This window comes from Bos taurus, chromosome 8, assembly GCF_002263795.3.
Source record: "Bos taurus isolate L1 Dominette 01449 registration number 42190680 breed Hereford chromosome 8, ARS-UCD2.0, whole genome shotgun sequence".
In the NCBI taxonomy this organism is placed as follows: domain Eukaryota; kingdom Metazoa; phylum Chordata; class Mammalia; order Artiodactyla; family Bovidae; genus Bos; species Bos taurus.
In genome coordinates, this window is record NC_037335.1 from 69,528,810 (window position 1) to 69,545,161 (window position 16,352).

At 55.1% G+C, this 16,352-nt stretch overlaps 1 protein-coding gene across 1 annotated transcript; it reads right to left on the minus strand.

The window, feature by feature from the left end:
* Nucleotides 1-2,739: 2,739 nt before the first annotated feature.
* PHYHIP (phytanoyl-CoA 2-hydroxylase interacting protein) lies at nt 2,740-14,920 on the minus strand. The gene is given in 5 exon segments (NM_001076415.1): nt 2,740-4,888; nt 7,044-7,161; nt 9,461-9,635; nt 11,043-11,236; nt 14,701-14,920. Coding segments are annotated over 4 exon segments (993 nt in total). The 5' UTR covers nt 11,208-11,236; nt 14,701-14,920; the 3' UTR covers nt 2,740-4,353.
* Between the last annotated feature and the right edge of the window lie 1,432 nt (nt 14,921-16,352).

The window sequence follows — 16,352 nt, forward strand, 5'->3', positions numbered from 1 at the left end:
TTGAAAATAAATAAAATATGATAAAATAAGAACATAGATGATTTTGAATACAAGCTTTCCCATTTGGTGACTGTGTGTCCCTGGATGAGTCATTTAACTGCTCTGAACCTTGGTTTCTTCATCTTGACCCAAAGGATGATAACAGAGAGAAAGGAAGAGATACACATTGAAGGGAGCCTGTCAAAGCGCCTAGCAAATAGGCACTCTGTAAATGGGTCTTCTTTTCCTGTCATCCGCCGAACAATTCTCCAGTTTCCGGATGACGTGTTTCCTGCGCTAAAAGGAAACGTCTGGGTTCACCAGTCTCCAGTCGTGCATTAGGAGTTGAGCGCAGAACCGCATCTGTCTGCCAGAAAGGGCAATGCTTATGCCACAGCAGGGCGGGACTTGCAGGGCGGCAGGCGACATATTTCTTTCTAAGCTGGTAGACTTTCTGGGCACCTCCCAAGTCACACCCTGTGCTTGACTGTCCCCACACACAAGACTGATTCTAGAATCTGTGAAGAGATCTGCTGTCCCAGTTTGCAAAAATAGTAGTGCCTGACTCGGGAGCAGCTAGATGTTTCTCCCAGAGTCAGGAGGCCCCCAACCCAGGCCCCCCAACCCTGCTGACCAGTCTGCTTCTCCTGCTCCACCTCCCTCCTACCCTCCCAACCCTCCCCTCCCCCATCCCAGGAACATCTGGTTCCAATCTCTTCCAGATGCTGTGGCCAAGCTGTTTTATGGCCAATCACCTCAGCTCAGCTTCCTGAAGGCCTCCCTCCATTTCGGGGAATGGTCCCTCCTCGTCCTCTTCCTTGGAACCCCTACCACCTCTTTTCCTAACATGGAGAAGAGACGCATGTCAGAGCCAAACGAAACTGCGAGGGTCCTCGGAACTGGCGCCTTCTCTCCCACTTCCTTGGAGGGGGCCTGTCATCCATCCAGGATTAAAAAGATGCTACTCCAGGGGGAAAGGAACAGATAGGAAATTATAGGTATATGTCTGGGCAGAGGAGACTGCGTATGTGTGTGAGTCTCTGTATGGGTGTATGTGTGTGTATGCATGTGTGTGTGGTGGAGGGTTAGGAGTGTGTGAGGCCATGTCCATGTGTTGGGTGTGTCTGTGTTTATACCTGCACAGCAAAATCCCACCTGTAACCTGGAAGTGCCCTTTGGTGGCCAGCCCCCCACTGTCCCTCCCTGACTGCACTGGAGCAGGGCTAACTTGGAGCCCCTCTGCTGGACAGTGGCTGCCGCAGTCTAAGGTTGTTCTTCACCTTGCAGCTCTCTGTGGTCACCAAGGCTGTCTTCCATATCCAGCCCAGGGAAGCAGTGTGTGTGCGTGTGTGAGTGCACATGTAGACCTCTCCTTCTACCAGGTCAGATTAGAGGGACACTGATCAAAAGGGACCCCAGGGCAGACTATTGGACAGGTGCCTGGAGCAATGCCGGAGTGCCAGAGAGTGGCCATCTGGGGAGAACCAAGAAGAGGCTCTCCGGAGGAAACCTATATGCAACCCCACCACCACCTCTGCTTCACCTGGCTTCTTCGTCTTCCACTAAGAGGACCCTGGAAGCCAATCTCTTCTCCTAAAAACCCACAAAGGATTTGCAAAAGGAAGATTGAAGCCTGTCCCTCTCGGGGACACTTAAAACCACTCAGGTCCTGCCCAGAGGTGGAAGGATGGACCCTGGAGGTCACCGCCCCATCTTTAGAACCCTGTGCACGCCAAGTCACTTCAGTTGTGTCTGACTCTTTCTGACCCCCATGGACGCTCCGAATATTCCCCGCTACGCCTTTAAAATGAGCTTCCTTGGCACTTTTGACTCCACAGTGCCCCCTGGTGTTATCCAGGAGCTAGGCATGGTCTTGATAGACGAGAAGCTCTGTGGAGACCATCCTGAAGGCGGCTGTGACAGAGATCTGCCCCACCCCTGTCTTACACTCCCAGGGGATTCCTGGCATACACTGGGGAGTCAGGCAGTGAAATAGGAAGATTCTAGCTTCTAAATCAAATCCAGGGCATTGCTACCTACTGGCTGTTAGACACGGGCAAGCCTTTTAACCTCCTTGTGCCTCAGTTTCTTCATCTGTTAAATAGGAATCATGGAGGGTGGGGGACTAAAGGAGTTGTGTGTGAAAGCACCTGGCTGGATGCCTGGGCACATAGTAGGCCCTCGGGAAGCGGCATTTACCCTTCAGCTTTCCTTCCTGGTGTAAGGAGGCCAGGCCCCAAGCTTTGGATGACACATGTTCATTTAGCCCTGAGCCAAGCAGTGTCACGGAGGTGACTCTAATTTTTCTGGAGCTTTTCCACTCCAGCAGAGGATCATTTTAATAAGTCCATAATAACAGACGCAGAGGTGACTCAGATCCACAAACAAGGAGCCCTGCTGGGGAGGGGACACTTGGGCTCTGGGGGAGGGGAACTCAGTGGCTTGTGGGGCTGATGCAGTCCAGGTGGCTGCAGTGGGAGGGGCTCCAAACAGGGGGCCTGTGGACCTGCGTCACGCTTCCAGATTGCTACAGGTTCTCCCCAAAGAGGCCTCAGTTTTCCTATCTGCAAAGTGCAGAGTAGCACCACACTGACCTCCAACGTCCTTCCCAAGCTGGAGATGTGGCTCTGCTTTCAGAGCCCTGGCTCCCACAGTGAGTCCGGAACACCCTTGGAAAGGATTCCAGGTGGCCTGTCCGAGCTCCTCTGACTTTACAGCTTGTCCACCCCTCCCTTCCCAGAGCCCAAGGAAAGGCAGGGCTCTCAGGCCATGGTGGTTTATTGATGCAAGCACAGCACAGGTGGGTGTGCCCCCAGCCCAGGGCAGACACAGGGCCAGGGGAGGGGCAGCGGGCCATCCCCTCAGCGAGGGGAAAGGGCCTGGGGCCCACGTCCTCTCCTCCATGCACCTCCCACGGCCCCCAGCCCTGATCCAGGCCACAAAGACAGATGACCACACCATTCCCTGTGGCTACAGAAGAGGCCACCAGCTGTCCCATTCGCCCGCTCACTGAGATATGGCCTTGTTGGCCCGCTGCCCCCTTCTGTCTTTCATCACAGAAGTCCGCTGTCACTGTGGAGGCTGCTCTCCTTCACCTGGCATCCTTCTGCCACCCCTCAAACAGCTGGATGCATTAGCTGACACCTCTCCTCAAAACCCACCAGGTCTGCTCGTCTCCACGGTCCACCCTCACCACTCCCATGACCCGTACAAAAGTAGGAAAGAGGTGAAAACACTGAGTGGCCCGGGAAAGACTTCACCAAGAACTCCCCAGGGAAGGGGCTCTCCGCCAGGAGGCTGGCTTCGCGGTGAGGTGAGGAGCCAACAGTGCCGGGGGCGGGGCCGCGAGGTGGGGGGGCGCAGGGAAGCCAGGGTCCAGATGACACGCAGGCACAGTGCAGTGGCGGCGCCCCGGCAGAGTGAGCGAGCAAGCGCGCAGCCAGGTGGGGTACCAGGGCCCTGTGGGAACGCCCTCGCTTCCAGTTCCACGCCGGGACCCCTCGGCGTGAGGCCATCCACTCCCAGCTGAGGAAGGGGTCCCTCTGGGTCTCAGGGGTCTCTGGCCCCCTCCTCGACCCCAGTGGCTGCCACTGCACACCCCAGCACTCTGAGCAAGGGAGAAAGTCCGCTGGGATTTACACCATCTCCAGGCAGAAGAAGGGGAACGCCCCCAGTAGCCAGGTGCCCCCAAAGCCAAGAGAAAGAGGGCCCTTTTTTAGAGGGCAGGTGGAGAAGGAGAGGGACGGCTCTCCCCATGCAGGAAGAGGGTGTTCCAGGGCAAGGAATAACCGGGTGGAGTTGGGGTGGGGGGGTGGGTCACAGCTGTGCAGGAGACTATTTATAGAGGGAGAGGGTGGGGCCTGCAGTAGGACGCCCCCAAGGCCCGGCTCGTGAGGGAGGGGGCATTCTGTGATTGGCCCTGAATGGGGTGGGTGGGGCTAAGGAAGAACACGCCCACAGCTCTCGGCTCACCTCTGGAGGCAGGCAAGCTACAGGTGAGTCTTGCGAGGGAAGGCTTCCGTGGGAGAACCCTAGAGGGGCAGGTCTCCTGAGATGGAGGCCTGGCATGAGGCAAGAAATAACAGGGCAGGGAAACCAAAGGAAAGGGGAAGTCTCCAGAAATCCACCCGCCCTCCCCACCAACCTGCTGAGGCTAAGAAGCCTTCCCAATTCGGCCAGGCATGGGCAGGCCATGCCTGCCAAGGGACCACCCTCCGTTGCTTCTAATGCCCTGGGGAAGGGAAGGGAAGAGGGAGATGGATGGCGTGGAGGGAGCAGGGGGGCAAGGGAGAGAAAGCCAGCTCCCTGCGTTTATGCCACCCATCACCACCCTGCTTGCCATCTCTCCCTAACTCCCTGGCTCCCCAGGAGTCCCTAGCGGCCCACGCTGATGTTGCAGGTCTTGCAGCTGGGGTCTTTCTTGGCGTCGGCGGTGGACAGGCTCATCAGCTGGTGCCCGCTGATCTCCCCCAGGGTGCCCAGGGACAGGTCAACCGGCTCGGTGTAGATGATCTCCAGGATGAGGTCCTGGGCATGGCGGAAGACCAGCTCCCCATCCTCCACGCTGCAGGTCAGGAACTTGTTGCAGGCAATGTCCAGGAGAGGCAGACGGTCGCGGCAGAAGCGGTCCCCCAGAGAACCCTTGGGGGCCAGCACCAGGATGGCGTAGTGGTAGGCCGTGTACATACAGTAGAAGTCCGCAAAGTAGAGGTTGGTGCTGGGGTTGAAAAGGCGCTGGGCGGGGATCTGGAAGCGCCAGCGGCCGTAGGGGGAGTCCTGCGGGGGCTGGCCAGTGTTGAACTCGGTATTGCAGCTGAAGAAGACACCGTGGAGCATGCCGCTGGTCGGGGAGCCGTGGCTGCCGCTGTTGTCCTTCAGGTAGGGTTGCAGCATGTTCCCGCAGTGGGTCCTGCCCACCACAGGGGGAAAATAAATGCCATGAGGAAGAGAAAATGCTTTTGGTTAGCTGGACTGAGGCTTGGCGGCTGTGGTGTGACCAAGAAGGAAGTCAGCCCGGCTCCCAGTTCTCCCACCAGCTACCGCCTCCACCAGTCACAAATAGAACATTCCAGAAGGCAAGAGAAGGGATGGGGCTGATCCAGCCCACTCCTTCACGGAGAAGAGATTTGAACCTGCCACTCCCCAGCTTAAAACCCTTTTGATGGGGCTTGCACAAAAAAGCAAGATCGGGAAGATCTGGTCTTTCTTGTCCCACCTCCTACCACCCCCACACTCACAGGTAACACCCTCCAGCCATGCAAGAACCCCACCCCAGGTCTTTCCTGCCTCTGTACCTTTGCAGTGCTCTTCCCTCTGCCTGAACTGCCTTTTCTACCTTTTCCCACCTGGCCTGGCAAACTTCTAACCATCCTGCAAAGTCCAAAACAGGTGTCCCCTCCCTTCTCCTCTAAAACCTTCCAGGGACTTCCCTGGTGGTCCAGTGGTTAAGAATCTGCCTTCCAGTGCAGGGTGTGTGGGCTCAATCCCAAGTTGGGGAACTAAAATCCCATGGGCCTCGGGGCAACTAAACCTGTGCACTACAACTAGAGAGTCTGCACACTGCAAAAAAATATCCCACGTGATGCAACTAAGACCCGAGGTAGCCAAATAAAAAAAAAAAAAAAAACCTTCCAGGAACAGCAAACACTTGTATTCAACAAAATTTGGACTGCTTACTGTGTGCAGGGCACTGACCTTTACTCAGCAATCACACACACTTACTACATTCCATCCGGCTGTACTGTCCCCTTGATAGACTCAGGTTTGCAGGAGCGGGGGCTATGCCTTTATTCTTTTTTTTTTTTTGGCTACACTCTACAGCATGCAGTGATCTTAGTTCCCTGACCAGGGATTGAACCCTGCAGTGCTATCATGGAGTCTTAACCACTGGACCACCAGAGAAGTCCCTATTCATCTTTATATTCCAGCATATATGGATGCTCTGCGTCTCTCCCTTGCTTGCTGATAGAGGAGCCCAAACTGGGCCAGTGTCCTCCCCACTCACCTACTGCCTCCCTTCTTTAGTATAAACACAGAAGACCCCCTGGGGTCAGGTCAGAATGCCCCACCCCAGCAGACTGCCGTGATAAAAACAGTAACAGCGGCAGCTTGCCCTGGCCCAGCCTTAGAAGGACTTGGAGCCGTATCAGGCAGCAAAGAGTGGATGGGCAGCCCCTGGCCCTTCTGGCCCTCTGGGCCTCAGTCTCCCCATTTGTAGGCTTAGAGTGTTGGATCAAATCACCAATTTTCAGATATGTTAAAAATACTTCAAACATTCAAGCAGAGCCCCTCTTGTATCCCCCAAGGAAATTATACACAGGCAGGCAGAGGCAACAAACCTGAAGCTGCCCTGGCTGGATGATGGGGGTGAGGCTCACCCGACCTCATCCTCTGAGTTCCTCACTAACCCTTCAGCACCACCCTAGGATGCCCTGAGATCCTTCCCCGGAGCCTCCAGGCTTCCCAGCACACAGTTTGAAGATCACGACCCTTCTTGCTCAGAATCCTCTCTGTGTTCCCCTCACCACCTCCCTTGAGACCAGGGCCTGAATTGGAGGGACAGCTGACCTGTAGCCTTGTGTGCATGCGTGCTCAGTCACGTCCAACTCTTTGTGAACCCATGGACTGTAGCCCGCCAGGCTCCTCTGTCCATGGGATTTCCCAGGCAGGGATACTGGAGTGGGTTGCCATTTCCTTCTCCAGGGGACCTTCCTGACCCAGGGATCAAACCCACATCTCCTGTGTCTCCTGCATTGGCAAGTGAATTCTTTAGCACTGTGCCACCTGGAAAGCCCAACCTGTAGCCTTAGAGCTCAGCAAAAGGGAGGATTAAACCCAGGACCTCATTCACTCAGGCTTGTTAGTGCAGTGCCTCCAAGCAGCCCCATTCTGAAGCCCCTTTCCTTCTCTGGAGCCCAACACCCCCCCTCCCCCCGAACCAGCCTGGGATATAGGGCGATGGTGAGGACACCAGAGGAGGGTCTGGCAACTAACAGGGTGGAGGTAACCTCAGAGGGCCAGGGTAGTGGGCAGAGCCGCGGCAGGAAGTCCAGAGCTGGCCGTACCTGGCGTGCTGGAAGTACTCCTTGTGATGGTTGCGGTAGAAGACAGAGAAGCGGAGCATGCGGCCTGCAATCTGCTCAGCCTTCTCCTGTAGCTGGGCCAGGTGCTCCTTGGCATAATCTGCAAGAGTCCAGGTGGGTGAGCTGAGGGCCAGGCGGGGGATCACAGCTTCCCCCTCAGATCACCCACTGCCCCCAGGGTGCAGGGGAAACCAGACAGTCACAGTACCTGGGACCAGAAAGGACTACCTGGCCTGGCTGGGAACTTGGGCAGCTGGAGGCTGTCTGTCCTGTCACCTCAATGCCCTGTGACCAGAGGCTCAGGGCTCTGCACTAGAAAAGGGCAGAGGGCTGCCCAGTTATACAATCATGTCGAGGGACCCAGAGACTGTAATCCCAGACCATTTTCATGTGAAAAGAGAACCAAGAGGCAAAAGATTGAGAGGAAAGAATCTGAGGTCCTTTGGAGAGAGCCCCTCAAATCCAGCAGGTATGAGCCTGTCCACACCACTATATGGAAGTCAGGGGTAATTTCAGGACAGCAAGGAGATCAAACCAGTCAATCCTAAAGGAAATCAATCCTGAATATTCATTGGAAGGACTGATGCTGAAGCTCCAATACTTTGGCCACCTGATACGAAGAGCCGACTCATTGGAAAAGACCCTGATGCTGGGAAAGATTGGAGGCAGGAGGAGAAAGCGGGGACAGAATGAGATGATTGGATGGCATCACCAGCTCAATGGACATGAGTTTGAGAAAACTCAGGGAGATCATGAAGGACAGCGAAGACTGGCATGCTGCTGTTCTTGGGGTTGCAAAGAGTCAGACACGACTTAGCAACTGAACAATAACTGAGGGGAAACTGCAGACAACTGAGGGAAAGAAAGGGTTAGGGGCAATGACTCTGCCTCAGCATCCCAGGAGAAAGGAGGAAGGCTGGAAACAGAATGGTAAAACTAGACTGGATGGGCCAGGCCAGAGGCTAGGGCTGTGCGGTCCAGGCAGGGCTGCTGCTCATCTAGACAGCACCTTTGAACGAAGCAGGAAAAGCTGCCCTTTCCTCTTTGCTAATGCAGCCCTGGCCAGGGCGCTGCATTGACAAGAGAAGGAGGAACTGGATTGCAGCCATCCCCAGCTCCCAAGTTTGAATGAACTCCCACTGCATGTAGAGTTCTGGGGTACACCAAGAGACTTTCCCTGCAAGGTGCAGGAGTACCTCCAGAGAGTGGGGTTTTGAAGCCAAGTTAAGGAAAAAAACAGCACTCAAAAGAGAAAGGCAGGTCAAGGAGAGCTGGGGCACAGACCTTGGCAGAGGATGGAGTCAGCAGCTTCTGAGGCCTGAGGCTAAGGATGTTCCTGCCCCTTCCTTGTGACAGGGGAAGATCTGGAGCAATTCTCACGTGGACAACAAAAGAATAGAAGATTGTGGGGCAGATCCTGGGTCACCAGTGACTCAATACGCAGAAGCCCCAGTGTCTGTTCATGTTGGAGTTTGCAAGTTAATAGGCAAGTTTGCGGGGCCGTTTTCCGAGGCTGAGTGGAGGCTCAAGACAAACAAAATGTGATGGTCCCACCAGTGTCCATCAACCAATGATCAATAAACAAAATGTGGTCCATCCACACAATGGGGTGTTATTGAGCTTTAAAAAGGAAAGAAATTCTGACACATGCTACAACACGGATGAACCTTGAAGACATTTTGCCAAATGAATAAGCCAGTCACAGAAGTGCAAATACTGTATGATTCCCTTCATATGAGATATTGGACTGTAGCCAGCCAGGCTCCTCTGTCCATGGGATTCTCCAGGCAAGAATACTGGAGTGGGTTGCCATTCCCTTCTCCAGGGCATCTTCCCGACCTAGGGATTGAACCCAGGTCTCCTGCATTGGGAGGCAGATTCTTAACTGTCTTAGCCACAGGGAAGTCCCATATGAGATACTGAGAGTTGTCAAATTTACAAAAAGAGTAAGGGTGGTTTCTGGGGCATTTAATGAAGGGGAAAGGTAAGTTGTTTTTTAAGGGGGCATAATGTTTCAGCTTGGGAAGATGAAAATTTTCTAGACATGGATTGTGTGCCAACATGAACATACTTAATCCTGCTGGACTGTCCATTGAAAAATGGTTAAGGTGGTAAGTTTCTGTTATGTGTGATTTCCCACACTTATGCTTGCTCCAGGCCAGAGAAGTACCTCCATCCCTTTCCAGAAGTGGTATGGTCAATGCAATTAGCAGTGCTCGCATCTGCCTCCTGCATCAGACTGCAGGCTTTGGGGTGGCAGGAGTGGGTCTCATCCACCGTGTCAGCCAGAGCATGGTGCCTACATACAGCAGGAGTTGCTAAATGCATGCTGGGTTAAGAGGAAGCCCCCTCCTGACCATCGCTAAATCAGCCAAAGCAGCCGGACAGCAGAACCTCACCCCCAGTGCAGAACTCGACCGTCTCACTCCAGCCAGACACCAGGTACTCCCCGTCGCTCTGCTTCACAGCAGTCTGCACTGCCACACTGTATTCAGTGCGGGGACTCAGGAACCAGTGGCCTCTCACCGTCATAGGCAGTGGCACAGCCTTGGCAACAAGCTTGGTGGGGACATCCTGAGAAGTGAGGTGCAGACAGAGAGCCAAGAGTCAAACTGGAGGTCACATCCACCCTTGGCATTCCCCCAGGCCTCTCACTCCCCCGATGGCCACCTTCCTGTTGAAGATAGCCGGAGTCTTAAGGACTCAATGGCTCGGTGCCCTGGCCACCATTTTCCTGCAGAAGCAAGCAGTGGCCATTGGGAAGGCCGTACAGATCCTCCCTGGCCTCCACCTGCTTAACCCCTGATGCCCGTTCTCTTGGGAACGGAGGAGAAAGGCCACTGGGGTGGAGGCCTGCAAAGTTGAGGGCGGTGAGACCTTCATTTTCGAGGGACACCTCGAGAGCGCTGCACACTGCAGCGCCGTCTCCACGGCAACGGCAAATGCTGAGAAGCCAGGGAGGAAAGGAAAATATGCCTTCTTCTTTGGGGGGAGGAGGGTTAAGGGGGTGGTGTTGAACATTCACGTCACCGTGGCAACTGGCCTGCCAAAAGACACCCAGATTGGAGAGCCAGTTCCAAAGAAAGAGAGGGTGAGTAACCCACACGATGCGGTCGTCGTGGGAACCAGCTCCTTCCCACCTCACTCTTCCCCCTGCCTCTCTGCCAGCTCGCCAGCTCGAGAAGATAGAAGCCTTCCTCCTGCCCACCCCCACACTAGCTCTAACCCAGGGAAAGGACACCCCAGCCATCAGAGGGCTCACCACGCCATCTCTTTTCTAAACCCAGTGAAGGATAGCCCAGAGGGGGAGGGCAGAAAGGATCACAAGGGCCTGCATGCGTGTGTGCTCAGTCACTAAGTCGTGTCCAACTCTTTGCAACACCATGGACTGTGGCAGGCCAGTCCATAGGATTCTCTAGGCAAGAATATTAGAGTGGATTGCCATGCCCTCCTCCAGGGGATCTTCCCCACCCAGGGATCGAACCCGCCTCTCTTCTGTCTCCTGCGTTGGCAGCCAGGTTCTTTACCACTAGCGCCACCTGGAAAACCACCCCTCAGGGGCCTGAGAACCAAGCAATGGGCCCCACCCCTGCCCAAGGCCCACCCCATCAAAAACAAGGCTGTTTCCTGAGTTAGGGGCTTTGTCAGACCCCTGAGACATCCCCAGGTGTGACGTCTGTGGCCCCACCCTGGCTTTTCCCACCCCGTGTGAAGGTCCAGTCACGATGCTGATAGTGCTCTTCAAGGTATGCTAGGCCCAAGTCGAACACCACACAGACAGTTACCTCCATGAAGCCTCTCACAAGCTGGCATTATTATTATTATTATTATTCCCTTTTTACCGGGGGAAGAGAGAAGTTAAACTTTCCCAAGATTCCCCAGGAGGAGCTGGGCTGGAGTCGGGCCCTCTCTAGGCATTCTGCCGGCCCGCCTCCTTGGAGAGCAGCCTCTGGGAGGAAGCACTCTGGGCGGTGCGCTCACCCGGTGCTTGAACTTGTTGGAGTTCTTATTCTCCTTCTTGTTCAGGTCGATGAAGTAGTGGGTGACCCTCTCCAGGTCACTGTTCTCCATGGTCCAGGAGATGCGGAAGGAGTCGCAGGTGATGTTGCTGACCTCGATGCTGTGGGGCGTGGACAGCAGCTCCATGCTCCCCGCTGGTTTGGCTTCTGTGAGGACTGCGGAGGGGAAAAGAAGCTTCAGTACCTCCCTCCCTGCCCCGGAACCTCCTAGAATGTCTTGCTCCCACCATCCCTTGCCAGGTGGAACCTTGAGGAGCCTTCACTTGTACCTGCCTTGTCGGATCTGATAGGAAGATGGCATGGGGAGGGCTGGAGGGGTGGATCTGAAGGTGGGCTGGGGGGCCCCTTGGCGGGGGCTCTTGGCTCTCTCTTCGGAGGGGTCTGCAGAGCAGACGGCACCTGACAGGTGGCGGAGGCAGTGGGAATGCTGCAGACACAGGGCGGGACAGATTTGCAGCAGATGGAGCCGCGGAGGGGGCCTGCAGCCAGCAGGCGTGAACAGAGAAGGGGGGTGCCGGAGGTGCAGGAGTGGCGAGAAGATGGGCTGAGGGCGCAGCAGGCAGGGGCACCGGCAGCCCAGAGGCCTGGGTGCCAGGGCTCTCGAGCCCAGGCCCCCCTCCACCCTGGGGGTGACTCAGCAAGGATCACCACGGAGGGGCTGGGAGCACAGGCACCATGGAGATGACATGGATCCACTGGTGGCAGGAGGGGCAGCAGGCCGTAGCTCTCTTGCACCTGTAACTTTTCAACTCCATTTTTTTCTTTTTCTTTCAGCAGATCCTGTGGTTACTTGACTCTTCAGTGACTAGTTTTTAACCTTTACATCTCTTGCAGGCCAACTACGTGCTAATAATTTCACAAACATCATCTCGTGCAAGCCTCACAATTATTATTATTGTCCCTATTTTACTGATTAAATAGCTGAGGTCGGGGGTGGAGGGTGGTACTAAGATGCCAAAGGCCACTCAGCTGGAAAATGATTGGAATGCAGGTCTAATTCCACAGTCTAAGCTCTTTATCTTTAAGCTAAGGTTCTGTCCTCTTGTGTGTGTGTGTGTGTGTGTGTGTGTGCACGCGTGTGTGTGTGATGCGTGATACATGTGTTATGTGCTTGTGTATGCCAGGTGCTCATGGTTCTACTGCTATTTATTTTTCCTCTTTCCATCCTTCCCTTTCAAGGAATTGCCTTCTCTCTCACCTCTTTCTATCCCTGGCTGCTGTTCCGGGTTTGAAAGGACCACAACATCATCACTCTCACCTGTACTGTAACTGGGACAAGCTGGCTCTGGCCTTGACTTTGGCCTGGCTCAAAGGACCTCTGAAGAACAGGGTGGGGAACTGAGAGGGAGGAGGAGGTGGCGGAGGGGTGCTGTCTCTGGGCCAAGAGCACATGATCAGACTCTGCCCTGGGGTGTGTTCTCCGTCCCCCACAGAGCTCCTGCCTTCCTCAAGCCCAGTGTCAGCACACTCAGATTTCTGGGGTGTCATCTCCTTTTCTCCCTGTCTCTCTCCCTCACCCAGGCGCTAACGGTGAGGGTACCTTGTACCTTCGAAAGCAGGTACTTCTAATTATAGCTCTCATAAGATCCAACCCACACTCTCCTGTCAATTAAGCCTGCTCGGGAGCCTGGCACCTCTAAATTAACCCATGGGCTGCCTGGGTAGCAGGCACAGGGTGAAGAATATGGGTGGTGGCTCCCACCAGTCCTAGGATGTCAGCTCAGTCCTTGCTTCATCTTAGCTTTCCACCCTAAAGTGTGTGCCTGCCTGTGATGAAATGCAGCCAAATGCCGGTGGCTCTGTGTACGGGAATCCTATGGTAAATAAGCACGGTGTTGCTCCCAGGTCCACCCCCGAATCAAACAGAATGGGATGGGCGTCTAGAAACAACTGCGTGGTAATAAAACAGTTGGTAATTCATGGGGACAGGTGTGTAGCGGGGGGCAGTTGCCATCCCTCGGGCTACCAGTGAGGAGCTCCCTGGGAGACACACGTGCCCCCTCAAATGCACCCACACACATGCACCCACACACACCAACGCAGACACACACAAACACATCCCCCAGAGGGCCCAAGTGGCCGTCTCCCACCCACATGGGATGCAGTCTACGCTGACCCCGAGGGCGGACACCCACCCCTGCTCCCTTACTCCTGTTCTCATACTCTTCCCAGAGGCAGGGGCAGCCGTGTTTGGTGGTGGGATCTCCAGCACCTGGCTCTTCCTTTCCTCTCTCCAGTTCTAGGAGAGCTCAGACCTAGCTTTGGGGAGCCCATACTAGCTTTGGGGGTTGACTGTGAGTGACACTGGGAGAACAACAAAGCCAAGAGGACCAAGGATGGGTGTGCACCCAGGTCTCTAAGCCCAGATGATGGGGAAAGGCAGGGTTTGATGGACAGGCTGAGATAGCACCTGAGAAACACCCATGGTCCCATGTAATCCACCCTAAGACAAGCATTTACACACACCCACACGCAGAGGCACACGCACTGGATCTGCCCACCCACACCTACCACACATGGCTGCACACACCTCCTCAGACATCCTTGTCCTCCTCACTCACCTATGCACTAAGGTCCCCTCCACCACCTTCTGCATTCTAAGAATGTCCTACAGCTGGCTCTCCACAAGCTGTCACCTCCACACAAACCCACGCATGTTCACATCCGCAGGCTCTCACACACACGTATGCACACACGCCTTCCCACAAGCCATATTTGGGGAAGAAAGGAGGCCACAGGCACTAACATGCATGCGTGCCACCTCCGCCTTCTTGCACACACGTGTGCATTCACACACACATCAACCTCTGCCCATATTCTGGTATTCTCGCTCACGGCTCCTCCGGGCTCAAAGCCACAGACTTGGAGAATGCGTTTGTCTCTGCCAGGCTCTGCCAGCCCCATCCTTCTCATGCCAACAGGTTTGCGCACCTACGCAGGTGGACCTACCCATGGACAGAGGTTTCTGCCCACTCTCTCCACCTCCATCCCTCCTCCTGCTCCGGAGTTGTGCCTCCCCACCTAGAAACCCTCTCTGGTCGCATGCATTCCCCTCCCCCAACAACAAGCACTCCCACACACATGACAAGTGATATGTCCATCCCAAAAATATACTGCCTCACATCACCCCCAGCCCACACAGCCCCCAAGCTACTCAGATAACTGGTCCCCCACACATGGACCTTACATGCGAAAGAAACGTATGTTTCCAGACACAACACGTGTGAACATAAGTGCAGGCAGACAGAACTATGTACGCAAGCAAGCCTCTAGTCCCCTGACAAGCAAGCACTCAAGCTATACACACTGATGACTCCAGGCCGCCCGTGCCTGTTCAGAGCAGCCACTGCATGCCAGAGGGAACGCGTCCCCCCCACCCTGTCCCCAGTGGCATCGCTGACTGCAGCAGAATGGTCACAGGGTGACAGTGGTGCCCCAGGGACTGAGTCCAGCTGTGAACCCCTTTGCTGAGCGCCCAGGGAAAGGGGGACAAGGTTGTCGTTCCTGGCACTCCAGGTGGGCACCGCGGGCAATGGCGGGACCCTGGTGCCCCCGGCTCCTAGCCCCTGGCCACATCTCTAGATTGACAGCAGGATGTTCGGGGGAGGAAGAACACTCACCTGGCTCCACCGGGCTCTGCAGAGGGAGATCTGGATGGGAGGGAAGGGAGAGACCTCTGTGTGGACGTGCTCCTCAGGCAGAGGGGCAGCAGCCGGACGTCTAGGTCACAGTCAGCAGCACTCGCTTGCTCCCCTAGCTCCTTTTGCGACTGTCAAGGAGGCTTCTTCCATGCCCCGCCTGACTCTGCAGCGCAACGCTTCTGCCCCCGGAGAGGCAATGCTCCTAGCCAGGAGAGAAGCGAGAGCGAAATCAAAGCGGCGTGGAGGAGAGAGAGGCAGAGAAGGCGAGAAAGAACGAAAGAGCCAGACCGAATCTGGCTCCACCAATGGGATCAGTGGCTGCCCAGCGTCAGGTGACAATAAGCAAGCTTGGTCCCTGCTCGCCTGGGCTGCTGGGAGGGGGGAAAGGGCAGAGGGTCTCTTAGGGAGCTCAGTCGATGTCCTTGGAGACGGTGGCAGGGATCACCTTTCCCACATGCTCCCAGGACCGGCCGCCCCCAGAAGTCTCTCCAACACACCCCTGCTTGGGAATCTCTCACTTGAAGCAGCCCCTAAACTTCAAGATGCTGGGAGAGGGGTGGGGCTTAGCCTAAGGGCTCAGGAGCTCCGAGGCCTGGATTGTGATTGGGGGATGGGGAGGAGGAAGAGTACAGGGAAGAGTCCACCGGGAGTATGAGAGCTGCAGGGGGCAGGCATAGGGGGTCTGTTTACAGTCTGGATTCTTGCTGATCCATTGCTCCATTTTCTTACCAACTCTATCAAGAGCTATCAGACCTGCAGCTCCAGGGCCCCCTGATCATCTAGAGAGAATGTCTGGCTGCGTAAGTTCTCCAGGGAAAAAACAAGAGAAAGAAGTTGTGGGGCAGTGAAGGGATAGCAGAGACGAGGAAACGGGGGTAGGAGGAGCTCACAGAGCTTGGCGTGTTCCCATCTCAGCCAACTCCCTGGGCTCAGAAGATCCCAGCCCTGAATACCTTGGCCAGAGAGATTATCATCTGCTCTCTGATTAACAGGAAGGTTTTCTATCACTGAGAAAGGAGGACCCCAAGGATGTCATGGTGAAAACACTCAAGGAAATCTGAATCAAGCAACCAACAGTGACAAAGAGTATGCAGGGTGTGAAAAAACACAGACTTTGCAGTCAGACAGATATATATGGGCAAAAATTCTTGCTCTGTCACTTTCTAGCTGGGTGACCTTGGACAAGTTACTTACCCTCTCAAGGCTTCAATTTCTGCATCTGTTAAGAGGAATAATGACACAAGCTTGTTGTCATCACTGATGAGAAATTTTGTAAATCATGAAGCTGTGGCTGGTCCAGGAGATGTGCCCAGTCACCCAGAGTCATACTGATGCCCAGTCACATCAGAGCTGTTATCATCAGCATCATTGTTGACAGTGCCTGCCTGCAACGAGCCCACAGCCTTGTATGGGAGAAAAGATGGACATCTAGAGACCCAATTAGAGAACAAGGAATATACGGCTAAACTGAGGGTATAGATGGGGATTCGAAAAAGGAGGAGTGGGGACCAGCTCCAGAGAACAGGTGGAGCACAGCCCAGACACTGGAAACAGCAGTGTGGTGGGGGTGGGGAGGGCTTGGTGCAGGGCCAGCAGACCGACCAGGCGGGCCCTGGGTGAGGGACTCAGAG